This window comes from Gavialis gangeticus, unplaced genomic scaffold (assembly GCF_001723915.1).
Source record: "Gavialis gangeticus isolate Ggan-Ray unplaced genomic scaffold, GavGan_comp1, whole genome shotgun sequence".
Taxonomy (NCBI): domain Eukaryota; kingdom Metazoa; phylum Chordata; order Crocodylia; family Gavialidae; genus Gavialis; species Gavialis gangeticus.
This window is the reverse complement of record NW_017729000.1, coordinates 2747298-2774106: the sequence shown is the minus strand read 5'-3', so window position 1 is coordinate 2774106 and position 26809 is coordinate 2747298. Positions and strand designations below refer to the sequence as shown.

The 26809-nt window shown below is 45.1% G+C and overlaps 1 protein-coding gene across 2 annotated transcripts in view; it reads left to right on the top strand.

Annotated features, from left to right (window-relative positions):
* The window catches only part of SGCD (sarcoglycan delta), a 297404-nt gene that overhangs the window by 184600 nt on the left and 85995 nt on the right, over window positions 1-26809 (top strand). For both annotated transcript variants that reach the window (XM_019506088.1, XM_019506087.1), the window contains exon 3: window positions 18102-18203. In XM_019506088.1, coding sequence (XP_019361633.1) covers window positions 18102-18203 — 102 coding nt within the window. The remainder of the gene's footprint in view (window positions 1-18101; window positions 18204-26809) is intronic.

Below are 26809 nucleotides of genomic sequence, written 5' to 3'. Positions count from 1 at the left end.
AGAGGATCTAAGCATGGGGCTTCACGTCCTCTTAATCTTAGGCGCACAGGCCAAAACAATGGTGTCTTTTGATGTTTAAATAATATGACTTATGTGAAGATACAGGTCCTGGAATATATATAGTTTTAAATAAGAATGTTAATAGCTAAGGTGTGCTGTCAGGAGTGGGGGACTTTTGAAGCAGATTGAAAAAAAAAAAAAAAAAGCCCTGAGAGAGTTCGTTTAAATATAGCCAGAGTTATTATTTTGTGGATAAAAATCATCAATTACTTGCAATAAGCTGCATAGTTTAATTAATTGGTTGAACTAAATGGAATCTCTAGGGGGTCTGTATATACCAGTGTTTTTGACTATGCTGTAACTCAAGTTAATTGCACACCAATTAGCTCATTTTAATGATCTTGACTAAATTCTTGGGTAGAGACTCTGCAAACATTACTAAGTGGCTCAGCTAAACACGAATCTTCCCCGGGACCATGCCGTTTGTTTCCCAAAACGAACTTTTGTAGGGTCTCTGAGCTGGAATATGCCATTACGTGCATTAACTTGACTTAATGGCCAAGCAGTTCAAGCTACGTCGCAACGAGGGGGTTAGCCGCCTTAGTCTGAAGTCAGGGGGAAGGCAGGGATGGGGAGCACCTTAGCAACTAACTCATGTAGAGAGGCCTGAACTTTCATGGGCTACGGCATGATGGCAAACAAAGTAAGTTGTTGCCCAGGAAAGCGCGCATCTCTCTGAGCCAGTCAGCCTCTAAGGTGCCATTCTGCATCACAAATAAAGAATACAGTGTTGGAAAATCTTCCAACAGTTGGATAGCCCTTGGTCTCGACGGCTACCCAATTCACAAGCACCAGCTAAATTAACTAAGACAGAAGTTGGGGTTTTTTTCAACAAGAGGCCTGAAAGAGTTGTAAGCGGTGAACGGGAACTTTGCAGCATGTGAACAAGAACTCCTATTCCATAAGTGAACTGATGCATGGAAACCAGCCCGTGGTAATATTTCAGAAGATCCGGAGAAGACAATTCAGTTCTTCGTCAAATGCCCACATGGAGAGTTTATGGGGAAATCCTTGAATACATGCAGAAACTCATCTGTGACTTGCAAGTCCAGGTGTATCGGCGGAAGAGGAGCCTGGCTCCCAGGTTTGGATTGTTCCCAAACGTCCGTTCAGAACGAGAAGCGCCGTTTACATCCTGGATTGATCTGGGGCCAGATAGAAATGGTTCGTGGTGCTGGAAGCGCAGGGTCATTTGAACATATCCCACACCCAGTGAAGCGCCGGGACATGGAGAAGATAACCTTTAAAACAATTGCATTGGAAAGTCAATAGCAAACTTGCGAAGAGCGAATAATGTAGAAAAATAAGCTGCTGGGAATATTCTCCCGAGCAAGGAGACGTGTGGCAGAGAATGTCACGAGCTTGCTATGCAAGGTTGCCGTCCAGATTGATCAGGAAATTAGACAAATAATTAATCAAAAAACATTAGCAGTTTGCAAATTTCTGCTTTGTTCCAGCAAGCACTGAAAATACTTTGGTAAAAATATTTTTGATTCAGCAGAAACAGCAAGCCTTAAAAAAAACCCACTGCTCTGCACACTGAGCAATTACTTTCCGCAGTATAACAAACAGAGGTTCGGTCCTTTTATTTCGAGGGAGGAATAGTTGCAAGATTTCCCATAAACTTTATTGCCATGCAAGAAGCTGTAAGTGCCTGCTGAAGTTTTGCTGTATTTGTGTTTGTTAACACTAAGTTTTCTTAAAATGCACTGTTTGGGGGAATTACAAAAAAATCAAGGAAATGAATTGGGTGATGCCAAGAGAACTGCAGGAAAAGAAACAGATAAAGGCACACTCAAGCTTCAGAAGCAAAACCCACATTCAGTGAAGCCTGGGACCATTGGATGACTCTTGTAGCATATTGCTAGGGGTAGACTCTGGCATGCCACTTAGACGATGTAGCAATCAGGGCTCGCAGCAGAGGTGTGACATCTTTTATTAGACCAACAAGATTTCTTGCTTTAATTGCAAGCTTTAATTGCAAGATATCACCTCTACCACGCGCCCTGCTTGCTTTTCCCCTAGCCCAATACGGCTACAACCTGGATACCTGATACCAGTTACGGGATGTGATGCCCAGTGCCCACCCTTTTAATTACAGGGTGTTTACCACAATATGGTGCGCCCTGCCAAAGTAACCACTATGATTAACTCTGTTTTTATGAAAAAGGAAAAGAAAAGAAAACCCAAAGTGGAGCAGAGCCAAACACAGAACTTCTAGCTCTTGCAACCAAGACTTATAATTTTTCTCTGACTTCCCAGAGGGATAATGGAAATAAATCCATGGCAGCGGTCCTATATTTTGGTGACGGAGACCAAAGATCAGCGATGCAGCAGGTCAGACTTTGCACAGGGAGAATGAGGCTAGCTCCTGCTTCTGATTTACAATGAAGTCCCGAGTGAGAGAGGGCTTTCATACCACCTCAATCAGGGAGTTGCAATGAGAGGCAGAGAAGTCTAATTGTAGGCAATAGAAACTCCAGGCAGGTTCTCAATATTCATACAAGAGGCACTTTGAATGCAATGGTAATGCCTATATCAGCATTTCCTTCTATGCCTCATATTCTCTCAAGCAGGAGATCCTCCCTCTCTGGCTTATGTGGTCTCTACCCAGACACACTCCCTAGCAATTATGCTGTCATACTGCTTCTGTGGTTCCTCTTTGGGAAGAAAGATCCCCAGGCACGGACCATCCCGATAGCTAAGGGCTCCTTGCAAGCTGTGGTCAGACCTGTAGGAGTGGACTGCTTGCATTCAGAGACCTGCTTTTGAGTGGCCCGTGTGTGGATTCACATGGGTGGAAGGAGGCCCAGCAAGTCTTCCTTCCTCCCTGGGAGAGTTTAGCAAGATTCAGAGCTGGGCTTCCAAGATTTCATGCCGAACGAGGTCTGAACAGTCCAGCAGCAAAAACCTAAAACCTCTGCTAGTGGACGAGGTCGGACTTTCTCAGATGCACCAGCCGGCCTCTTCTATCCAGTCGTGCATGAGTTGGACCCTGAGAAATCAAGCTACTTTTTTTTTCCCCCTATCATGCCCTTTCCGGGGGTGCCATTCAGTTGCGTCTAAACGATCAGTCTTCCTGAGAAACCAGTTGACGCCAGCATGCGCGCATAGCTTGGGTTGACTGGATTTGACCTCCTCTCGTATGCACGAGTCCTCGCAAATCCGGCAGCTGAGATTTCTTTCACTGGCGCGTACCTTGAGCTGAGGAGTTAAACAGGATTATCCTGCACCCTAGGCCCACTGTTTCTACTCCTCCTCTCTCCCCTTCGTTGTTCGTGAAAGGCTATTTTTAGTTCCTTGGCCCAGTTTTAACTAGCGCCGCTTAATCCGCTTTCGCTATAGCCAGTTTCAAATCTGCTGCAAAGACTCAAGTTCTCAGAAGCCGAATTTACTATGGGACATTATTCTCAATTATCTTCTCATCCTTCCTCATCTGCCTGAGGTCTTTGGGAAATGTGGTGACCATTGAACCTCGAGATCATCTGGAAGGCCCTGGCTCTAATAACTCATCGCGGTGAGAATTTCAGCGCTTCAGTAGTGCAGACGCTGCTCCGAGCTTGCAATGATTCACATGGCTTTGGGGAACGCTCTTTTCTGGTGTTCCTCTTCTGCTTGGTTCGGTACTTGATATCACAGCATCTTATTAAGAAAATCCTCTTTAAATGTCTTTGTACTGGTGTTCTGCTATTGGAAGTTGTATTACGCGGTGGGCGGGCACCGTGTATAGCAAGGTTTCCTTTGCAAATGGGTTTAAAGGGTTAAGAAATGATTAATAGGCCTCACAAGCCTATTAGAGATATAAGTAATAAGCAGTATGGATGATAAGCTTAGTGATGGAAGGTGTTAGAAAAGGGTATAAACCATAGCAATAAGCAACCCCTTGGCCTACTTGCTTCTGTAACAAGTGACTGTTTAGTAAAGAGGTACTTAATCCTTACGACCCTTTAAAAGTTATTAGGCAGACAAGGTTCTTTAGGTTAATCTGATAGCTTTTATTAGACCAGCTGAAATAGTTGGAAAATTTCTTCTTTGCAAGCTTTCGGGCTTGTCACCCCTTGTAGACACCAGCGAGAGAGTGTGACACTTCTTAATTCACAGCATCGTGGGTCACACACATCCCTGACTCTGAGAGATAGATAGATAGATAGATATAGATAGATCTAGATATATAATATGCATTTTGCAAGCCGTGTAATAAGATCCTAGGGCTGTAGTTCTTTATGGAGGAATTTAGCTGAGGAAAGGGGAAATGCTCAAACCCTCAAGTAAGCTATGTTTTTGTAAGGAAGTGAAGTGTAGAAATGTGCTTTTTACGTGCCAAACACAGTACAAGTGCAGCAAGCACTTGCCAGAATCTCCATAAAAAATAAGCAGAGGAGTGACATGCAGCCCTGGCCAAGGTTGCGATCAGACCGGACTCCCACTGCAAATGTTTGCATTTGATTCTTCTCCGTTACCTATAACAGCTTGATTTTCACATACATAATATTGTTCCTGACTGTCAAGAAGAGTCTCTTGGCTTCTGGCAACAGCCTTCTGTGACTCAGTAAGTGCCCACTCTAAAAATAATCTGACATTAAAAACAGTCTGGAGATGGGTTCCTGATATGAGAAGATATGATTTGTTTTATTTTTTTATTTTTTGCCCTCGTTTTCCTCAGAAAGTAAACAGTTGGAAAATTTCCTTCACTTGTGCCTTATGAGTATTCACAGTTCTGGGAAGTATCATAGACCGTGCCAATAACTCTGGGAATTGTGTCAGGGGGCGAAACTTTGCTTTCTGGTTCTGGATGCAGGCCTCTGGTGAATATTAAGCCACGTGTTTTCTTTCAGAGTGATTTATCCCTGTTCTTCTCATTCTGGAGGATCAGTTTTTTAGCGGTCACTTCAGTGTCACTTAGAAGATATGGAAAACGAAAGCCTTATGCAGATTTTGCACTGCTTAAACCTGGGAGTAAAGAGAACTTTGTGGTGTTCGGAAATCACTGGCTAACTCCATGTTTTTCACAAAGGCAGACCCCAAAGTTTCCTTGTTTAATGCCATAAGCAAGGAGGGGTGTTCGGATGGATACGGCACTAGCTGGGCCCTTGGGAGACTGTAGTCCAGCTGCCTCTCTGCCACAGACATCCTGTATGAACTTGGGTAAGTCATTTAGCCGCTCTGCCCTTCAGTAGCATGGGGGAACAGCCTTGCTGAACCTCCCGGAGGTGTTGCGAGGACAGACGCATTACGGATCGCGAGGTGCTCGGCTATTACAGTAATGGGACGTTTTAAGTACCTGAGATGGGAATAGCGCTAAGGACTGTTGCGAGACTGAATCACCGTGAGGATTCAACATCTAATGCGTCAGTACTCCAGGGTCTCGTCTCATCTCATTTGACTCCCATTAACTAGGTGATTTAGTTGCATTCCCGTCTGAACTAGGGGCCGGTACTCGGGTGGCGTAAACGAGTCCACCTCCATTGAAATCCAGGGACCTACGCTGATTTGTGCCAGCCACGGATCTGGTCTTTGGCTCTACCTACTGCACAGTGGCAAGGGACCCTAAATGCATATATTCCTGTTTCGATAATTCTTTGTTGGCATTTGTTCATAAAGAAATAGAAAGCAATAGACTTATTTCTGCCTCTTTGGGGGCAATCTCTTTCAGCTCTCTCGTTTCTATGCTGTCCCTAGAGCCTCCCTGCTAACAACAATGTCATATACACACTGTAGATAAGTCTGGGAGACAGTTTAAATTATTTTCCAGTATATTCTGATAGGAAAAGAGCTAGATCTTATATTTTTGTGACAAATGGGGCTATAAAAATTCAGAGGTGGTTCCTTAGCCATGAAGGCAGCTTCTTAACAAAAGGACCATGACGGCTTCTTAACTTGGGGAATCTGATTTTAAAGCAAGCTTCTTCCTACCCACGATGCCCAACCGGACCACATTTACCCAGCGTGCATTGCCTTACGGAACAGGATGAGTCGTAGTACACGAGTGAATCCTTAAAATTATCCCTGAAATGATTTCACGCCAGTACATTTGGCGTTGCAACTGTGAAAGTCGTCTTCGCTCCGTGAAACCTGTGGCAGGTAGCAAATTGGTCCACATGCCCTTTCTTTGGATTCTGCTGCCCACTAGCAAATTGCTGGAAAAGGTGAATCGAATAGTGCAGAAAATATTCCTTTCCTTCACTTTTGTACCCCCTGCTATCAAAAAAATAGCAAGGCCTGTTAACGGTAGCAAAGGAGGAGCAAAGGCTGTTGATTCTGCCTTGGGTTTAACACTTGGCGTCCAGCTGAAGAGCCTTTGATCTAGGCCTCATGTTTACGAAGCCAAAAGTGGGTGCCTATATTTTGGGTTGGAAGCTCAGGTGTGATGGCATGCAACGGCATTGCTCTGAGTAGCCTTGCTTGGGAGGCACCAATTCATGCATGGTAGTTATCCTGGCATCTGTGTATCTCCCTAAATGTGCCCAGTGGCTTAGACATCTTTCCAAAAGAACTAACTTGCCCCGTAGAGAATAGGTGAGCCTCTGTCCCCTGCATCCATCCTATAACCCTCCCAGGTGAAGTCAATGGGAGATGAGCTTTTCGAAAACTTATGCCAGAACGGAGGTGCAAAAATGCAGCCACCAGCATCCTGTCCTTCAGCTGGGCTGAATCCAGTTTCCACGACTCTGCTGCCTTTCAGTGGGACTCTGATAAGGCACGGTTCCCCCGAGCTGGGGGCTAGACTCCAGCTGGCAGAGCCAGATTTAGTCCTGGGGCTGCAGGGACATAAAGGTAGCATGGAAAAGGACATGGCTTCCTTTCTGTCCCTCTGAGCAGAGCCCGGCTGAGAGCAGGGAAGATGAGGTACCGAATGCAATTGGGCTGCAGCTCTGCTTGTGTTTGAAACTCATGCAGCAGCTTCTGGACCAAACCTTTAGCTCGTGACTTGCTGGAGGAGGGCAAAGACCAGACCCTGTGCAGGCCTTGGAGTTTGGGCTGCTGAGTTTTGTCTCTGCTGTTAGGTATGATCTTCATGTTACCCTGAGCCTTTGTTGGAAAGGGTGATGTATAAATGGAATAAATAAGTAAATCAGTGTAAAAGGACCGCGGATCTCCCTCGCTTGCTCGGGACACGCGCCTGTGCATGGAAAGCGGCTGCAGTGCAGCTCCCTGTATGGTGAAGCGCTGTTAGACCTGAAATCCTGAATGGTTTCAGTGGCTCATGGTGGGCAAACCTCTGTTTTGACCCTCAGCGCCAAGTGAAGTTGTTCTGTTAAGAGCCATGGAGAGAGTGAGAGGTTTTCCCTATGCAAGGAGTCAACAGCGCTCTTTTCCTTTCTTATTCCCCTTCCTGGGGAGAGGTCTCCTGTTCATGCATGGCTGAAAGGCGGGGGGAAATTCCCTCTCATGCAGAAGAGAAGTGCCAGGGCTCATGCATCTCCGTTGTTTCCTCTTCATTTGCAAAAGGTTGAGGGGCTAAGAAGCAGGGAAGCACCATGTGATGGTTGCAAAGCTCCTGCTAGTGCCAGGGCATGAGCACGCGGGAGCTTTCCACAACACCTGCCTCTGGCGCGGGATGTGACAAATTCTCCAAGCCTCATCTCGGGGACAGTAAAAATTCCCATTGATTTCAGATGTGCGAAGAGCAAACCACAAAAGGAGCCACGCAAGCAAAGCAAGAGCAAAATAAATGGGACCTGGCAACTCCTAAAGAGTCACGCTAGGAATGAGATGAGCTCAATATATTCATAGTTTTAAAAATTCTATTTATTCTTTCCCTGTACCCCGTGATTGACAGGCGGTTGTAATTCAAGATTATAAGAACATAATGTATAAAACCTGTCTCAGCTATGCTTTGTACAGTAGGGGGGGGATTTATGTGCTGGTTTTATTATTAAAATGCTGCACAGTAAGCAGAGTGCAAGTTCCTACTAGTATTAGATTCTCCTTTTTTTTCACCCCTCCTCAGAGAGAACACAAATTTCTGCAGGGTGGAAGTTTTTTCCTTCTACTTAGCATAACCGTGGTAATAGGCCAACTTAAAAAGTTGGAGAATTTATAGGACGTGTTTGGAATGAGTGTTGAATTTAGGGTATGAAACCTCAATATCTGCTGTGGGAGCAAACAAAAAAAGAAAGAAAATCAGAAAAACGCTCAAGAGAAAAATGGGTCATTTTATAATGCTTCAGTGGCAAAATGTTCCATAACAGGGAATTGGGATGCATGAATGGCAAATTTTGAACTATTTGCTACAGTATCAGTGCAAGGGAAATTATTACCCTCGAGAGGAATTCTGCATATGCTTTTTCTCTTGTAGTAACAACATTGGGATTCATAATCAGTTTTCCAACATGTCAGCTAATCCTTTTTACTATAAAAAATGTACACTCAGATGAGGTGGCATATTTGATAGAAGTCCTCGTTGTGCTCCACAACACATCACCGCACCGGGATCTCGCTAGGGACTCGTTTTGAAGAGAAACGCTTTATGCCTAAAATAGTTCTGGTACGACGCGATGCATTCCTAAACTGATTGTACTCCATGTACAGGTGAAATGATTTATTTAGAAATTATTCTGGTATTAATTTGACCCATTTGACATTGCCTTCATCAGGTGTAAGTTAATTAGAAAAGTAACCTGCAAAACACTTTTTGCTTGTTTTCTTCGCTTCGCATAAAGGAATCCATTTTTGAACTTCTGCTAAGGGCAGAGCCAAATTTCTGGTGGACTTCCAGAATTGGGTCAGGCTCTGAAGCAGTTGTTAAAATACCTGGCAATCTTTCCTCTGACTTCAGTACGAACACAGTCATGCTCCTGGAAAGCAGCACAGTGGGAAAAGGCACCCTGGAAACATGGGCTTTGAGAAAACCACTTCAGTGTTCACCCTGGCCTTCCAGGAAAAGGGAGGTGGTGCAGCCAGGCTGGAGGCCTGGAGATGCATCCAGAGCGCTGAGCATCATCCCAAAATAGCAAGAGCCCAGCATGAGATAGGGAGGCTCTGGTGCAGCCAGAATTAGCACTCAGTGTGCGCTTCTACACACGTGCATTTACTGTGTAGTTAATGAAATTACTGCTCAGTACAGGCATGCATCTACATGTGCATGCCTGTACTGCACAGTAAATATGGTGACGTATGCTGACTTGAGCATAAATTTGATATGTGCATTATGCAGGGTTCAGATTTACTCCCAATTAGTTACTGTGCAGTAACGCATGTGTAGATGCCTCACTGTGCAGTAACACTGTGTGTGTGGACTGACTTGGGACTAACTTTACTCCCACGTCAGTTCACACACAGCATTAATGCACTTTAATGCCTGCATGTGTGGATGCTGGCCTATTCCTACTTACTGAGCAGTAACTTACTCCACAGTAAATTTAAGCCAGAGTAAATGCACGTGTAAACACACCCAGTGCTTCTGAATTGCAGTTTGCTGCCTTATTGCAACTGTCCTTAGTCTGCCTTCTTGTTGATGTCTCTTCTTATCCTCTGCCTTATTTTCTGCACACCCTTGAGCCATTACTGGAGGTGTAACAAGCAGCAGGTGATCTCCACCGGAAAAGGGGATGTTTTGGATCTCTTGTACACCGTTCTTATGGGAACACATGTTAAATGGTACAGGCAGTATCTATAAACTGTTTCCTCCTTTTGTACATTGCTGTTGGAGTAGTCAGCACCCTCCTGGATTCCATGTAGTCATCACGAACACTTCAATCTAACTATAAAAAGAAGAGAGAGAAATAAAAGCGAGCCCCAGGTGTTTTACAACCCATGCAGCTTCCACAGTAACTGGTGCAGGTCATTTTTAGGTGGATAAATGGGGAGCTAACACAGCTGGTCCTTTCTCACTCAGTTCTGGATCATCCCATGACTGATGGCTGCAGCTGCAGAGGTTATTTGAGGTGTCTTCTCACAGGCTGTCAAGAGTTTATGGAAAAGAAGCTTCTATGAGTCAGTGTCTTCTGTTTGCTTGTTAGTCTTGCATTTATAATGTTGTTTTACTCTGTCAGTTCAGTGCTAGGATTCTGGATGTACTGGGTTTGCATCTCCTCCTTCCCCTGCAACCATGGGCATACGTACCTTGTTCCAGTTCAGTTAGGCATTTTGGTAACTCTCCACCTAACTGGGCTTCTATACCATAAGGCACATTAAACACCACAAATTGGGAGCATTTTTTAAATCTATAATACATCTGGAAAGGACACCTGAGGGCTGTTGAGAGAATGAAAAGGAAGGGCATTAGTTTGTACTGAGTGGGTGCATCTACACCTGCACATTTGCTGTGCAGTAACTGAAATTACTGTGTAGTACAGGCACACTTCTACACATGTGTGCCCGCACAATGCAGTAAACATGGCGACTTACGCCGACTTGAGTGTAAGCTTGATACCTCCATGATGCAGGTATCAAATTTACACCCGATTAATTACTGCACAGAAATGCACATGTAGACGCCTTACGGTGCAGTAACATTGTGTGTGTGGACTGACTTGGCACTGACTTTAGTCCCAAGTCAGTACACAAACAGCATTAATGCGCTTTAACGCCTGCACATGTAGATGCTGGCCTGTTCCCGCTAACTGCACAGTAAATTTAAGCCGACGTAAATGCACGTGTAGACACGCCCACTGTGTTCAGTCTGTCTAGCCTTTCAGAACCACGATTAAATGCCTTGACTCTTCATTGCTCTGACTACTGCAGTTTTACACCTTGTCAAAGTGCTGCAGTGTTTTGACAGGTACTCAGCACCACCCTTGCTTTCAGATTACCACCCTGTAATGCTTTGGGGCATTATATGACACTCCCTTTAGATGACCCCCGACAGGGATTTTAGCCAAGTTCCTTACTGTGCACTGACTTGTCGTACTATTTTGGTGTCCAGCACACACAGGCACAGCCTGAGGATTCACATATAATCGTAATAGGAATGTGTACGCACAGTCAGCAAGATGAATACTTTTGAAGAAGTGGATCTACTGTTCTTCTTGCGTATGACTTCAGGAAGTCGACTCCTCCAACCTTTTAAGAGCAGAGCCATCAATATTACTGCACTCTTTCAGGAATATTCAGATCCGCTGTTGTTTCCACTAGAAGCATCCAACTGCAGATATTTAGCTAGATACTTGTGCTGCTCTTGATTGCCAGTGAGTTGAGGAAAGCATCAGGTCAGGTCATCAGAACAAGAGGAGAGTGAGATCCCAGGGGAAGTAACTGAGCTGGGGTTTGGAAGCTCTGACGTGTCAAACCTTAAGGTAGGACAAGGGCAGAGCAGTCCTCCAATGGAAACACTGGATATGAACTTTTTGTGAGCTTTGGTTCTGCTGAGCTGCATATAATAACCATGCAAATGTACTGACCAACAACACAAGCCGTGATGATCCAGTGGTGCAGGAGCCTGATATGAGCAACTCTCCAAAGATTATTCTTGCCCAGGACTTTGGCTGACTCAGCTTCAGTGCATTCCCAGTAAGAACAGAAACTTCCCCCCAACTCAGAGGGGAGCCTTATAGATAATTTAGCTCTTCAGAGAGGAATCTGGGGAAGAGATGGGACTGGAAGCCAGTGCACCTGCTGTTCGGGAGAGAGGCCAACACGTCTGAAGCTGGCTAGAGATGGGCCTGGACCAGAAAGCAGTGATTCAGACATTCATCTTTGACAGTATCCACTCTTAGCGTTCCCACACAATCCCCAGCAAAAAAGCAAAGGAGCAGTAGAAACACCAATGGGTTGCAAGGCTTAATTAATTAATTGCTTACAAAGTGCTTTGCATCCTTGCATGACAAGTCGTGCATAATAACTGCAAGCTATTGTTGCCCACGTTCTGTTCTCATATTGGAGTGAATCGGCAAGGGCTGGGCAATCAATACCCGCCTCAGACTGAAAATCGATGAAAGCCCATGGGAGGGAGGATGGTTCTGCAGCAGTCGGAAGACCTGGATTCTGTTCCTGGCACTAGGAGGAGGGGAGAAGTCAGTGAAGCTTGCTGCACTTCGATTTCCCCATTTGTGTAATAGGAATAATAACAACACAGCCTGACCTCGCCGGGGTGCGGGGAGGAATTTGTTCAGAAACGCTGCCAGAAGCATGGGGAGGGGAGGAAGGATTTGGAAAGGGGCGTCTTGGTGTCTTGTTCATCATTCCTGCCAAAGGAAATTTTATGAAGGTGCCCGTCTCCCATTGAAAGTCTGTTTTAATTGGGCAAAAGATAAAATCAAAGCATGCAAAGACCTGCGGCCTTACAAAAATGCCAACCCACCAACCCAGGACTTGACGTCAGAGTGCAGCCCCGGCGGCCCCCGTGCGTCCCAGGCCAAACGTGCAAAGCACCCGATAGTCGGGCAGGAGTGGTGTGGAGCTGGTGCCCTACACTAACACCATCATTTTGTAATTGGCTGTTAAACTGAGCTCCTCTCTCAGGCCAATAAAAATCTCTCCTCATTCAGCAACCCTGAAATGACATTTTCGTAAGTCAGGGTTTTACTGTCGCAGGCTCATTTTAACACATAACAGTCGGCAGCAGCACATCAATTTTTTATGCCTGCCCATTACAAAGCCTTGTATAAAAAGAAAGGTGGTTTAGATGATAAAATGGATGTGAAAGTTTTCACCGCGTCCTACCGAAGAGCTGAATAATTCAAGATGGTTGATGTTGACAAGCCCTTTTCATTCCACCTCACGTGTCCCAGGGGTTGGCACGCTTAAATAAGATTTTCTAGGAGAACCATTGCTTTGGGCAACCCTGGCCATAGTAAGTTGTGCCTTTCATGTTATTAATATTCAAATTAGGACATATTACCACATTTTGTCACATACCCCAAGTAAGATGCGCACCTAGTTTTGGAAAGGCAGGATGAAGGGGGAAGAGATTTTTCCAGCATCCTGGCCGACTTCTGGCCCAGGGGAAAAGTCTATCCAGCCACCGTGCTTGCCCTCCCTTTCTGGCTCAGGGAAAAGCTAGAGGTTTAACCCTGTTGCAGCCACTGCTGAATTGGCAGCAGCTTTTGGATACAGTCTGGGAGTGAATATGGTATTAAAAACAGAAGGCGAACAGGTAACTAAAGTGCTTGAAGCAATTCCTTTTTCCTCCTATTTTTCCAGAGAGGGGTGTATTCATTAAGTATGTATAACTTCCGAAAATGTTCATTTCATCTGTGTTAGACTTCAGGAAAGAAACTCTGAATAGGGTGACCTTGAAGCTATATTTAATGTTGAGCGGGGGCTTAAGTCCCATTGACTGCACTGGAACCGAAGCCCCTCCTGTCTTATGTGCAGACACTTGAGTGGAGGACAGCCTCGATCTCCTGAAATGCGACAAAATTTGACATAGGCCACCTGTTGCTAAGTTTATCAAACAGGTACCTCTAGCAACTACATCTGGAAATCTTCAAGACTAACATCATTGACAGTTATCACGGCCAGCTGATCCAGCACCCGGCACGTTGCCATGCTCTCTGACCAAACGTCGCATTGCTTTTTCTCCCCCGGCAGCAGCATGGCAGGATTTCTCATGAGGACAGTGAACAAGGATGTATGTTTGTCACGGACATGAATTGGGATGAAAACGTTGTGGCTTTTGTCACATCAGGTATCCTGCTTCTGAATTGTATTGGGTGGAGGGGGTGGTCTGTGAATTTGTATGGGTTTCAGTCTCTGTATATTCAGTGCAGAATAAAGTGGTGTTTGTGGAGGTTTTTTTCAACCACGCAATTTAGGAATGAATGTATCACACACTACTGAAAACAAGACGCTAGTCACTTTTTACAGAAACATGTAGTGTGTCGTGCATGTGTTGTGGTATCCTTTGTGACAGCAGCTTAATTCCCTCCTAGTAGAAAATAAACTTGACTTTATACCAATTCTACTATTGCATGCCAGGGCTTGCCTTTTTATTTTAAGTGAAAATGATGGCTCTTGCATATTTTTGCCATGATAACTCCCAATTTTACCATAAGATCGAACCGCTGTTAGCATCAGATCAGTTGATGAAACACCTTTCGGGTGAAGCATTAGGTGCCAGATTCAAAGGCGACTTGATGGTCGTTCCTCCAAGTGCAGCAGGCTTTGGATCACATCCTAGACTGGGAGATGCCTGATGTTCAGGGTGTTGAATAGGGACAGTGCTGGGAGCAAGGAGTCGAGTGACTGGTGTCAAAGGAACTTGTATTATTGCGTTGAGGTTGAGGGAAGAGGGTGTGAAAGCATGGGGACGAGAGGGAAGTGGCGTGGTGGGAGTTGAGGGCAGGACAGGGGGAGAGCCCAAGATGGAGACGGGGCGTAGAGGAAGGAGAGATGAGCAAGCTAAGAAGAGACACGTGCGACTCCGCATCACAGGAGAGGAACGAATGCCTCCAGAAGAGCGGTGTCCGGCAGGAGAGAAATGAATCTGGAGCAGGCTGGAGATAAGAAAATAATTACAGACCAACAGAGTCATTGGTAATGGGTTGTTGGTGTCCGTGGAGGTAGAGCAGGCCCCCTCCCCTTGGATCCCTGTGCCCTCCTGCCTGGGAGGCACTGCCTGGCTCCTGCTCCCAGCCGCGCCTGGGAAAGTGCTGTTTTCGGTGGCCTGTGCACCCTTGCAGCTGACCGCCCCCGCAGAAAGCACAGGTAAGACCTCCACTTGCATGACCTGCAGCTTCTCCAAATGAAAGCAGGGAGCAGGTTCCCGTGTGAAACCCCACCCTGGGGGCTTGTAACCTGACTGAAATATCTATTTCAGGAAAGCATTTGCAGAGCTTTTTTAGCCTGGCAAAGGTCACCTCCTCCACACGCCGGGGTCTTCAGACGCCTGTAATAATTCCTCTTCCCTCAAAAATAGCAAAGCATGCCACCATTGAAATGCAGTCGGAGCTCTTCAGGGCAGCCCTAATCGTACTGCACTCGTTTTTCTTTATACTTCTGCTTAAGGTAAATGAGGCGCCTTCTGCATCGACAGCTACTCAGAATTCATAAGCCAGGATTTTTCACCAGGGACCAGGAATGAAGCACGTTGCACTTTATTCCCTATCTCTCATTCCTCCTCCCTTCAAGCAATCAATACCATTCTCGGCGTGCGCTTCTCTTTAAAGTTGGTTTACAGCTTCCGTGTCAAAATGATGCGAAAACATTCATTTTTCGCGCCTAACTTGCCTAAGCCCGGCTTTCTTCTAAGGGAACCGCTGCTCAGTAAAGAAACTCTTTCCTTTTCCACCGTGGAGTTAAATCACGCGGTGAAACAGAATAATTGACCCCACTGTGAAATTCAGCAACACCTGGCAAATGCCTGGCTGGGCTTATGCTATTCCCAACACCATTTCTTGGCTGTTTGCATGAATGTACCATATCTTTGATTATTTCCCCCCCTAAAATCCTGTCTCCTTCTGCATCTTTTGCCAATAATTCCTTCAAATCTGCCTGGGCTTTCCATTACCTCTTCTTCCGTAGCTGCAGTCCCCCCTCCTGGGCTGTCAGATGAGGACACGGTGCATAGCCGAACACAAATCTCTTGAGAGTATTTTAACCACTTTTATAGGAGCAGGACATCGGCTGCCGTAGTCCTCCCACTTCACCAGTGGCAGGTTTGGGTGGTGTATCTCACAGTTGTGTCAGGGTTGCCAATTTGGGTTTAGATGGGGATGATCCTGCGCCAGGTCACTGGACTAGATGACCTCCGGAGGTCCTTTTCTATGACGCCAGCTGGGAGAGAAGGGCGAAGGGGGAAATGGAGAGCTGTGTCTTCATTTGCACACATGGATTAATCAGAAAGCATTAGATATATCCAAATGGCAGAGCCGGGGAGTTGTTTCACAGCTGACAGAGCTGGATGCTCCCCAGAGCTAAGCTTTGCCTCTGCAAGTGCGTGTCCTGCCTAACTTCAGCATCGTTGCAGAGGTTAAGATCGATGCCGCGGTCAAGCCTTGGGATGGCCTACCTAGGCGAGTGGGGGAATCTCCATCCCTGGAAATTTTTAAGAGCAGGTTGGATTAGACATTGGCTAGGATGGTTTAATCAGGGATGCTCCTGTCCTGAGCAGGGGGCTGGACTAGGTGACCTAGCGAGGTCCCTTCCAGCCTGACTTTCCTACAGTCCTATGGTCTTGCATGTGGATGTACGTGGTTGGATGCTATGTTTATCCACTACTGCCCTCCAACACGCCCATGCATATTTTTTCTCCTTAATTAGAGTGGAAATGAACCTAAAACACCTGTCTTAATAAACTATATGACTTTCTCTCATGATCTAAAATCGAGATATTTTTAGCGCGGGCCTGTGCTGTTTCGTTCTGTATACCTGTCTCATTGTATCAAACCCGTAAGAAAAACTCATACAGAATTTTGACATGTATTTTGTTTGCCATTATCCTGTGTCAGACATTTCATTACAGCTTGGAAACACATAACTAAACAATTTCGAAAGGAAATAGTCTATTTGCAGTCGTCTGCTGGCGGCCTGCAGCCAATACTTCACACCATTTGTCAAGGAGATTTTATACATCTAAGCACCAGGTGCTTTGGGGACAACAAGCACACATCTTTTGAGAAGGCCTACAGGCTGGGAGCACGGTATGGTGCTAGACTGAGGAGAAGAGGACTGATAGCGGCAAAGATCAAGTCTGAATGTCTAGGGAGAGGGAGGCGTGCACATGGCATCACTCGTTTCATGCCAGATCTGCGGGACTTCGTCAGGTTTAGGTGAAAAGGCAGGTGCCTAGATCAAACAGCAGACGTAGATATTTTAAAAGAGATTCAGATTGCCTTCTTCCTTCCCCTCCCTATTCCACCCCCCGATTTACCATGTTATCCTTTGCAGTGCCCAGGCTTGAGCTGATCAAAAGAGAGGTGCAAAAAAAGGTACCCGGCCCAATTTGGCACTTCTCGGTGCTCAAGCTACCCTGTTGTTCCCAGGCAGTGAGAGGGAGAAGAAGGCACGGGATCAAGTCTTTGCTGTTTCTGCTCTGGGGGAGGGATCGGAAACGAGCCACAGATAGGGATGGAGCTGGGTGAGAACACATCCTAGACAAGAGGCTTCATCTGGTCACCTGGCCCAGAGCAAATACTGAGCTGATTATATGTGAGAATATCACTTTCTTGATATGTTCTGGTCTGTATTCCCATCTCACTGCTTTTGGGAAAACTCCTTCAAAATTACTTTCCATGTCTCTTTAAATAACTTTTTCTTCATTATTGTCAGTCTGTCAGTCCCGAGGCTGCACCAATCCTTGGGGCACCTTTGATGCAGCAATAACCTTCATTCTTCTCTGTCTTTTGCAATCCTTGTACAATCAGTCAGTTTTAATCCCATCCAGTCTTTGATGTTGGTGTCCAGCTTGTCCTAGGTTGTCGCTGTCTTCGTCCACACACAGCACACTGCAGGATGGTGTTGGCAAGGGTGCTGGGCCTTCTTGTTACATGGCCAAACCACTGTTTTGTTCTGGATTTTGTGTGTTTACACGTGTTCATCTCCCATTTGCTCTTCATCACACAGTTTTGGGGAGGATTGCGCCTCTTGATTGCGATAAATATCCAAAACAAAGAAAAGTATGTGGGTTTCCTGCACAAAGGGATGTTAAAATAAAAGCAGGACCAAATTCCACTGCGCATGTAATTGCAGTGCTGGCATAGACAGAACGGGTGCATCCTTCCAGCATTGCGAAGATTTGTTTCTATAAAGCTAAACCTTATTGTTATCAGTCTGAGAACTGACGGATTAATTTCTTTGTGTCCTATGCATGGATTCATTATGAATGACATGGTAGTATCGTTATAGAGACACGTTACAGTGAATGATTTCACGCTAACACAGGATGTCACTATATCTCTCTCTCTGAGCAGAGATGACTAGTTTAAAAGGGCATCTTTCATATGAGTAAATGGTTTATTAGGAGGCATGGAATAGACTTTTTGCACAGAAATGGAGCTGAAAGGATAATACCGAGTAATTGCATTGTACAGTGCCTCCAAGTGTTTTTACACGTTCTTCTGCATGGGGGGGAAAAAAGCAGGGCAGCCATTTTCATGCATCAGGTTTGGGGGTATTTAGCAATCATTGCTAATAGGATGATTTTTGTGTGTGTGTTTCAGGATGGAATGGGAAACCTGAGAATCACAGAAAAAGGTCTAAAGCTAGAAGGAGATTCAGAATTCTTGAAGCCCCTCTACGCCAAAGAAATCCGCTCCAGACCTGTAAGTTATCCGGAAAGGAGAAAAAATAATGACATTTCCTTGGTGGAGTACTACCAAATCCATTGATCACAATGGCCGGGCTAGACGCAGGTGATTTGGGGGCTGAGCCCACGGGTTTTCTGTTGCCTGGCTCCCACATGTATTTATGTCAAGTTATATCCAAAGTTTCACAGAAGCTTTTTCTGTTTTTAAAAGTAAATCTCATAGTCGTAAGAAGCCATCATTTCACCATGGGAGCTGAGAAGTGGCTGAAGGTTGTGAGATCAAGCACTGAGAGAGGATTATCCACCTGGTTTGTGCACCCTAACTCGCAATAAACCCTCACTAAGGGCTCAACCCAGTATGATGCCAGGGCAGTGTTTCTCGGCCAGGGTGCTACCATACCCTGGAGTGCCTTGAGATCCTTTTAAGGGTGCTGCAGGGTGCTACACAATGTTAACACCGTTAGGTGTGCAAACACGATTCACCAGATCAAGCCAGAGCTTTCAAATGGGAAGCCACAGCATTAAAAACATTGTCCCGTTGTGGCCTTTCTTAGTTCTTTGCAAGAGAAGACTTGCTCTGTTATTTGTTGAGAAATGAGTGAACAGTAAGAGCTAGCATCTCCAAGGGGCATCTCAGGTCTAACGAGTGCTGCCCTGAGTCTGAAAAAGTTGAGAACCGCTGTAGTAGGGACTCTGATTGTTCTTGATTACGCACACCTAAAACACGGCAGGTTTTTAAATTGCTTAGTGCTAAAACTAAAAGAGGTCTGCCCAGCAAGAGAGGCAACATTTTACGAACATGAAGATGAGCAGGAACCCAAGTGAGATTGAAACAGAATTTTAAAGAAAAGATTTAATGTATTATCAGCTCTTTCTGATCATCCCGATGCAATCTGGTGTGCCCTGAGCAGCTCTACAAAAGCTGAATAGGTTACACAGCCCTTCTGTTTTGTAGTGCTACTTCGAAGGAGAGATCATCTCTTCCGTTTCCTGTTCAGAAGTGTTAATTTGATTCAAATATCAACCTCCCACTTGGATGATGATGGCAGATAGCTAATTAAATAACGTTAACATCCCCTTAGCTAGACGTTTTAGTAGCCTTGCAGAAATTGGAATTTGTGGAGTAATCAACGCAACATCCAATACAATATCCGATTTAATTATTGAAGGTTGTAACCTCTGCAAAATGGCTGCAGATTGATTTGTCAAAGCGGAATCATTTAGGAAGAGAAGTTAATGAGAAAATTTTCATATTTATAAATGTTTTCATCCTGGAATTAATGGAGAGCCTTCGAACCTCGTAACATAATTCACTTTGGTGGATAGAGCACATGAGGGAATACATCGCGTAGTTTGAGAAACTGATTGGAAAAATTGCTCTATTTGTTGTCCCACCATTAGGTTTTGGAAGCGACTTTTTATATGAAGGGAATAAAGAACAACTTGCATTTGTTGCTGCTGGGAAGTTTAATCTTTAGACTGTGATGTAGCCTTCATTTCAGTGTGGTGGAGGGACAAAAAGTTTCTTCCCGTGCTACTTACGGCTGTGTGAATGGTGTGGTTGGTGATTCAATGAATGCAAAGAAGGCGAAACTGGAGGTAAAGCATATCCTGTGCAAGTGTTGCTCGCTCCACTTGTCCTCCCATATCGTAATTAATATCACTGCCATTAGCCGGGTAAGAGACTAGCCATGAATCCAAGTTGCCCGATATACAGCTCAGCTGGAGTGTTTCCAAAGTGCTGTGTGTGTGTGTGTGTGTGTGTCTGTGTCATATATAACACACCAATGTGTACATCTCCACTGACTTCTCACTGAGCCGGCACTGGGCATGGTAATATTGAAATGAAAGTATCTTGATCAAAACAGGCCACCCTTGTAACGTGAGATTTATTAGCAGCTAACAATTATTAACAATTAACAACATAATAAAAAAAAGCTAATTGCCAAATTCAGCTCTCAGTTATACCCCTAACAAATCCTGAGTAATACCATTCCTATGGAGCTAATTAAGATTTTCACTCGTGGAGAATGTAGTTTTAAATGCAAGTGTAAGAGAAAAGACCTTAAAAAAAAGACAAATAATAAAGTGCCAGGAATATGTTAATGTATAATAATTTTCTTTGTGTTTAATTAAACAACCTAAGAGTTGTGTACAGTCTGCTAGCTTAGATAATGACTTTATTTATGGCTCAAAAGGTTTCCAGATGCTGGTTATGTATAATAGATGAAGTTCAGCAAAAGACAGGGGGGTTAATTTGAGATGCATGTAATTTATTAGAATAAAGTTACACAATAAGTACCGCATTGTTTGTTTGTAAAAGAAATTGCAGGGCTGCATTCATCCTTGGCAAAAGTAGCTGCAGTGTCACATGATCTCAACAGACTTGGGCCAATGCTACGTTAGGATATCTTGATGGAGCGCTCCCAATCCTGGCAACTCTGTGGCTAGAGCAAGATGATTGCTATGGGAATCTTTTAGGACTGTGTCTTTGTAAATGAGGATAGTCAGCAGCTCCTTTTCTTCGTGCATGCATCTCCCATTCCAGCATAGGTCAAGAGGAAAAACATGCCCAAACCATTTCTGTAGGAATCTTAGCCCCAGAACTAAAGAGAACTGGGGATCTCTGTTTAAAAGGGGTGTAGCGGGGATGGAGAAAACCCTTGGCTTGGGAAGGGGGGCGTTGGGGTGCTCTGGGAGGCTGGAGCAGCTGCAGCAGTTGCAGAATAAGGGAATTTGGCTTTGGCAACCACGGCCAACATTGGTGCTAAATGGCTCAGTTGAATCTCACCTCCCACAATTGAAGTCCTGCCACTGAAGTTGCGAGCAGGTATCATCTAGAGCAGAGGTCCCCAGACTGTGGTATGTGTACCCCCCAGCAATACGCAAGGTATCCAGGTTGTAGCCATATTGGTCTAGAGGAAAACGCAGTCGGGGCTCATGGTAAAGGTGGTGTCTTTTATTAGACCAGTAAGACTTTTGCAAAAAAAAAATTCTTTTATTGCAAGCTTTGGGGCACAAATACCCTTCATCAAGCATTGGAGAAAAGATGGCAAAAGTCATGCAGGAGAAATCATATACTGACGGATTTAACTTTCTTCATAATACTAATTGGCATTTAAGGGATTAAAATATAAAACATATGCTGGTAGGGGTATGTGGGCAGCTGGTAAAACCAGAAGTGGGTACTCAAGAAGAAAAAAATAGGGAATGTCCAATCCAGAGGTACTGTGGATTCAAGTGGTTCCTCGTGACCTAATAGAGACCTGTTTGTTGGTAAAATATTAGTAGCCTGGTACCGGGCATCACGGCACTGTGAGGAGGTTCAGGCACCGAGAAGTGGGCTGTGGAGGCTTGAACCTGGCTGCAGTGAGGGGTGAATGCTTTAGCCTTGCTTGAAAGAAAAATGATAGATGCACCAGGTTCTCCAGAAGTGAGCAGAGCAGCTTAAACTCCCAGCTGAACATATTGCACACTAAAAGTTATTTTCCATGCCACTTGCATGGAACATGAGCATCTTGCTGCCTTTAATTAAGAAGTTAACTGGACCATGAAGTATTGCCTGAGTAAATAAAAGTGATTTGCACTTAGTCAAGAAGGTGCATTAGGCATCTTTGCATCACTTTTGTTGCACATAAATTATGGAGATTATTAAAAATTGGAAGGGTCATCTCTAAGCCCATCTGCGTGCTGGATTTTTTTTTGTTGCTTTCGGGATGCAACTGTCTTTCTAACCGTCGTAATTTATTGTGGACAATCGTGCGAACCATCTGCTTCCTTATAAATCAGACAGACAAACTTCAACTGAAAGTTGCACGTAACAGCACAATTGTTAATTTTATGTGCTGGAAAGCCATGATAACAGTTTTGCGGTCTTCAATCTGCCTCGTTGTAATTTAAGTAGAATCTTTAAAAGTGAAAATTTCATGCCTCTTTTGAGAAGAGCTATTAACAAGCAGGTTCCTGGAAACTCCCTTAAAGCAAGGTTTTAGTCCTTTTTAATGCAAATGATTTGTTTTGTTTTGATGCTTGCTACTTACCAGGTCCGGAGGCAACATGAAAGGGAGGACCCTTGGGCTGGAGCATGGACGCCTGTGCATTTTCTGTCCCGATAACAGCAGAAATAAAGTAGTGTGCTGAGGTGACACTGTAAAAATGCAGGCTGTATTACTTGAATAACTGCCTGACAGCTAGAGAGATGGTAATCTCGACTCTAAGAAGGAGGAAGAGATATTGGCATGTTGCAAGTTTAGGATTCAAAATCCTTCAGTCAAGAGGCAAAGGCAAGTTAGCGTATGCTATTTTTTAAAATTTGATGGTTGTTTGTTCTTTACTTTTATAACCTATAGATTTCATAGACGTTAGGGCTGGAAGGGACCTTGCAAGATCATCGGATCCAGTCCCCTGCCCAAGGGGCAGGAAGTCAGCGGGGGTCAGCTTCATGTATAGAAAATAATTTCCTGTATAGAAAATGAGGCCCCGATTCTGTGAGCACTTGTGCATGCGCAATCCCATTGAAGGCAATAGTTACTCATGTGAGTAAGGGGAGGGATTGCACGATTGAGCCCCTCGTGTTTTATGAAACTATTCGCCATGGGCCTGTAGTTGTGTCCCTATAGGCAAACAGTGGTGCCAGTGGCCAGCTCCAGGAGCACGGACCCCATTGCAGGACAAAGCTCTCCTCCAGATAAAGATCTGCTCACTTGTCTCTCTTCGATTGCACGCTTGCAGTCCTACCGCAGAATTTGATCCGCCTTTCCAGGCCCCGGGTTGGCCCAGACTCTCAGGTCCATCATGCCGTTCTGTTTCTTCTTTTCCTTTCTGAGATCATGCTTTTAAAATGACTGCGGAGTACTTTGGCAAAAAATAGTCCCAATGTTCGAACGGGAAAGTTTGGTGCCAGATACACCACGGCAGCTTTTAGTTTTATTTTGATGGGGTGCTCCGGGCCCCGATCCTGGAAGCTTTACACGTGTCGAGGATCCTGACATCTGTGCAGAGCGGGGGTGACCTCAGCACAAGCAGTTTGCAGGGTAAGGGCCACGGGACAGGGCTGCAGTGACTTCAGTAGGAGCAGCCTTAAGCCATTGTTCTCCCAGGACTGGGGCCAATAACCATTATCTTTTCGACTAGTGAATAGGATGTTGGCATCAATGCAATAACTTAATAGCAGCTGCATGATATAATTCCAGATATTTTCCATTTCTCTGAATGATTCTGTTATTAGCAACAACAACAAAAAAGAAAAGAAAGCCTTCCCCCAAATCAATATTTAAATGACGCCGGCTTTAAAGGAAGCTTCTAAGGCTGAGAAATAATTATCTTGCCAATGCAGTTGTCTCGCAATGCACAGCTTTGGAAATTGGGGCAGGGGCTTCACTGCAGAATGCAGGAGCGGCTTCATAATCCAGGTATTTTCTTGTATTATTTGCTCTGCGGGTATACGAGCCCCAAAGCTAAAAATACACATTGATCAACAATAAAAAAAAAAAAAAACTCATTTGGATTAAACAGTGACATGGATCCACAGTGGGGCCTACCTGCCTTGTAGCCAAAAATACATGCTTATAAACAATAAAATGCTCATTTGGATTAAAAAGCAACATCCATGCACAAGGAGAGGCAAGTGCAGATGGCAAGATAATTGTAACGTTGCGCAGTCAAGCTGCGTAGATAGACTTTAGCCTTCAGTTAAGGCCCCAATCACTCGTACAAAACGAAGCATGGGGTCTTTTTTTCACGGGCAGGGGGGAGCAGATATTTTCTTTCTTCCTTTTCTACAGGATAAGAAAACGGTACCGAGATTGTCTCCTAATGATTAAGGCCCTGGTCCAAGCAAGCACTTAAGAGCATTAATCGCTTCGCTGGAGTCAGTGCACAGCCACCCTCCTAAGCCATTTGTTCGCCATCACTCACCGGGCCCTAAATTCCCTGATTTTTCTCTATCATTTGAACTATTCCCGAAGAAAATGAGCTGATAAGAGAAGAGATGAACTATACGTGATGCAGCGGGCCTATATAGGACAAGGCCACCTTTCTCATCAGTCCCTTAAGACTTTTTCAGGTTGCGGGGCCTGGCCCTGCAAAGGGCACTGCTGAAGACCGATGTCTCCTGTTGTGCCACGCATTACAGATCCCGCTCCTCTCCGTTGAATGCACATAGCAGGTACTGCCAAAATATTATTTTAAAACCCCAATTAACTTGACAAAAACGGAATTGCTAATTACCAGATGCCTTGCAGAGAGCCATTCTCGCAGCTGTGTCCAGCCAGCCCCCTTGGAGAAGCAATTAAACATCTGTAGCATTGCTAGTCCAGCCCGTTCGTCATTAGGGCTCGCGCACGCGTGATCCAAATGTCTTGTTCGGTTCGGTCGTCGCAGAGTCCTTACTCGCTAACAGCAAGGTGAGAGCAGGCAATCAGAAGAACAGATGAGATGGACCGAAGCCATGAAAGAAGTAGCAAGGCGCGTTGCAAGAATCGTCAGCTTGGCGCATGCCCCAACAGTTGATGCTGGCTCCTTTTTGCGTTAATGTCTGGTGAAAATAAATTTAAAAAATCCCTGCAGTTTGAACTTTCAAGGGATTTTGGGAATATTTAACTTTACGTGATTTTGCATACCTCCCTTTTCTCCTCTCCTGCTTGCTGCAGTATCTGGGACCTGTCGGGGAGTGGCGTGCTTCGTTGCGCAGGAAAGAAATAGGCAAGTAGAGTGGGTTCAACCCATCTTCCCGCTGCCATGCAGGTCCTGGAAGAAGGAGACATTGGAAGCGCCGCAGTAAGCAAACTTTGTGAAATAATTCCCCAAGTTGCCTTTTGAGGCGGAAGCTCGTTGAGGCTGCCGATGGCATTTTGAAAAGAATTTCATTAAATGTTGCTAACATGTCATAAGCTCCCTTAAATGGAAGGGTAATGGCTCATAACATTTGTAAGCTTTTTAATTTCATGCAATATGAGCAGCATAATCAGCACCTATTAAAGTCAATCAACTGTGCCAAGTGGGGCTACCTACCTTGGCTTTTGTCTATAATTTCATAGTGGGCCTACCTCTGAGCGAACTCTGGGAGCAATATGTTTGCTCCTCTGTTGCACTAATGTTAATGTGTGGAGTGAAGCCCGGAGACCCCTGACACGACCACTGCAGAAGCATCTGAATTCGGAAGGGGAGTGAGCGCTTGGAGTCGGGGGCTCTTGTTTTCCAGTCGGGGGACTTGACTGAGGTCAAGTGGATGGACATAGGATTTGTTCATACCCCCAGAAGCCAAATGCTAGAAGGGAAATTTCTCAATTTCTCCACATGATTTAGCATGTCTTTCCAGGGTGGTGAAATGCAAGAGCCTGAGCTGTTGGAGGCAGAGGAGGGCATGCATGTGTTTCTTACCATGCTGCACTGCTTGCCCCTGGACTTTCCTTTCAAAACTTTGGGACTGAAGTGTGTGGTCGTCCAAGCAAGGCAGGGCTGTCCAGCTGACGGCCTGCCTCTTCGAGTCTCGTCTCCTGGCTCCTAGCTGGCTGCTGCTCCCTCCCATCGCTTCAGCTGCAGTAGCCTCCTCCTTCCCTTTGGGAAGGTGGACGGCCCCGAAGTAAGGACCGCACAGCTCTGCTGTCATCCCTATTTCTGTCTGTTTTCTCTCTTTAATCTCATATCAGGAGCCATGCATTTTTCTTAGACGATACTCCCTGGTTGCTCTGAAAATGAGAGAAATAAGGTGCCAGAAATCAGTCCCTCTTGCTGCATTTGAGCTACCTGTTGCTTATTTGCTCTTTAAAGGCAAGGGGCAAAGGTAGAAAGTGGTCTGGCTGCTGTGTAGAGGCAGGCAACACCTTGGATTTGATACTTTTGGGATGAAGTCTTGAATTTTTCATCCAAATCAAAATGCGTAGCTTGGGGCTATCAACACATGGTAGGCTACCAGAGCAACAAGCTTTGCACAGAGTCAGAAACTGCTCCGGGAACAGCATGTGCAGTTGCAATCTGTACACTCCTCTCTCTCAAGGGCACAGGCTTTGAGTTTAAGGATTTATTAAGTCTAGACATCAGCACTGACAAACAGGTCTCTGGTTACTTCGGATATGCTTAAATATAAAAATAGCCACTGTAAAACTAAGGCTTAAGCAGGGATGGAGCTTAGCACAATATGAATAGGGAGAAGGTAAGACACCGATAGGTGAATAGACCAACGGAGAGAGAAGAGGATAGATCATGATGTATAATGCATACATAGAGAGACGTAGACACACATGCTATCCATTTTCTCTCTGGGGGGTTTTTTAGGTTGTGATGTTTTAGAAAAGTCTTCAGACCCTTAAGCACATGCAAGGTGTTGGGATTTCTAATACGGCAGTGCTGGGCATTGCGTAGGTGCCACGGAGAGAAGGGCATGCACGTGCAGAAAGGCTGGACTAAGCTGAAAAGCTTTCCCTGCTGGGGCTGGGATGAAGCATCCAAAAGCGCTGCCCAAGGAGAGGGGTTTGATGAAGCCGAAGAAGGAGTCTCAGAGACAAATCCCTTTCCTCCAGACATGAACTTCCCATAGCAGTTTCCAACCCAAGCGCTGGGTTTCTTCATCAGCTTGCCTACAACATGTCTGTATTAAAAACAAAAAAAACAAAAAAAAAACCC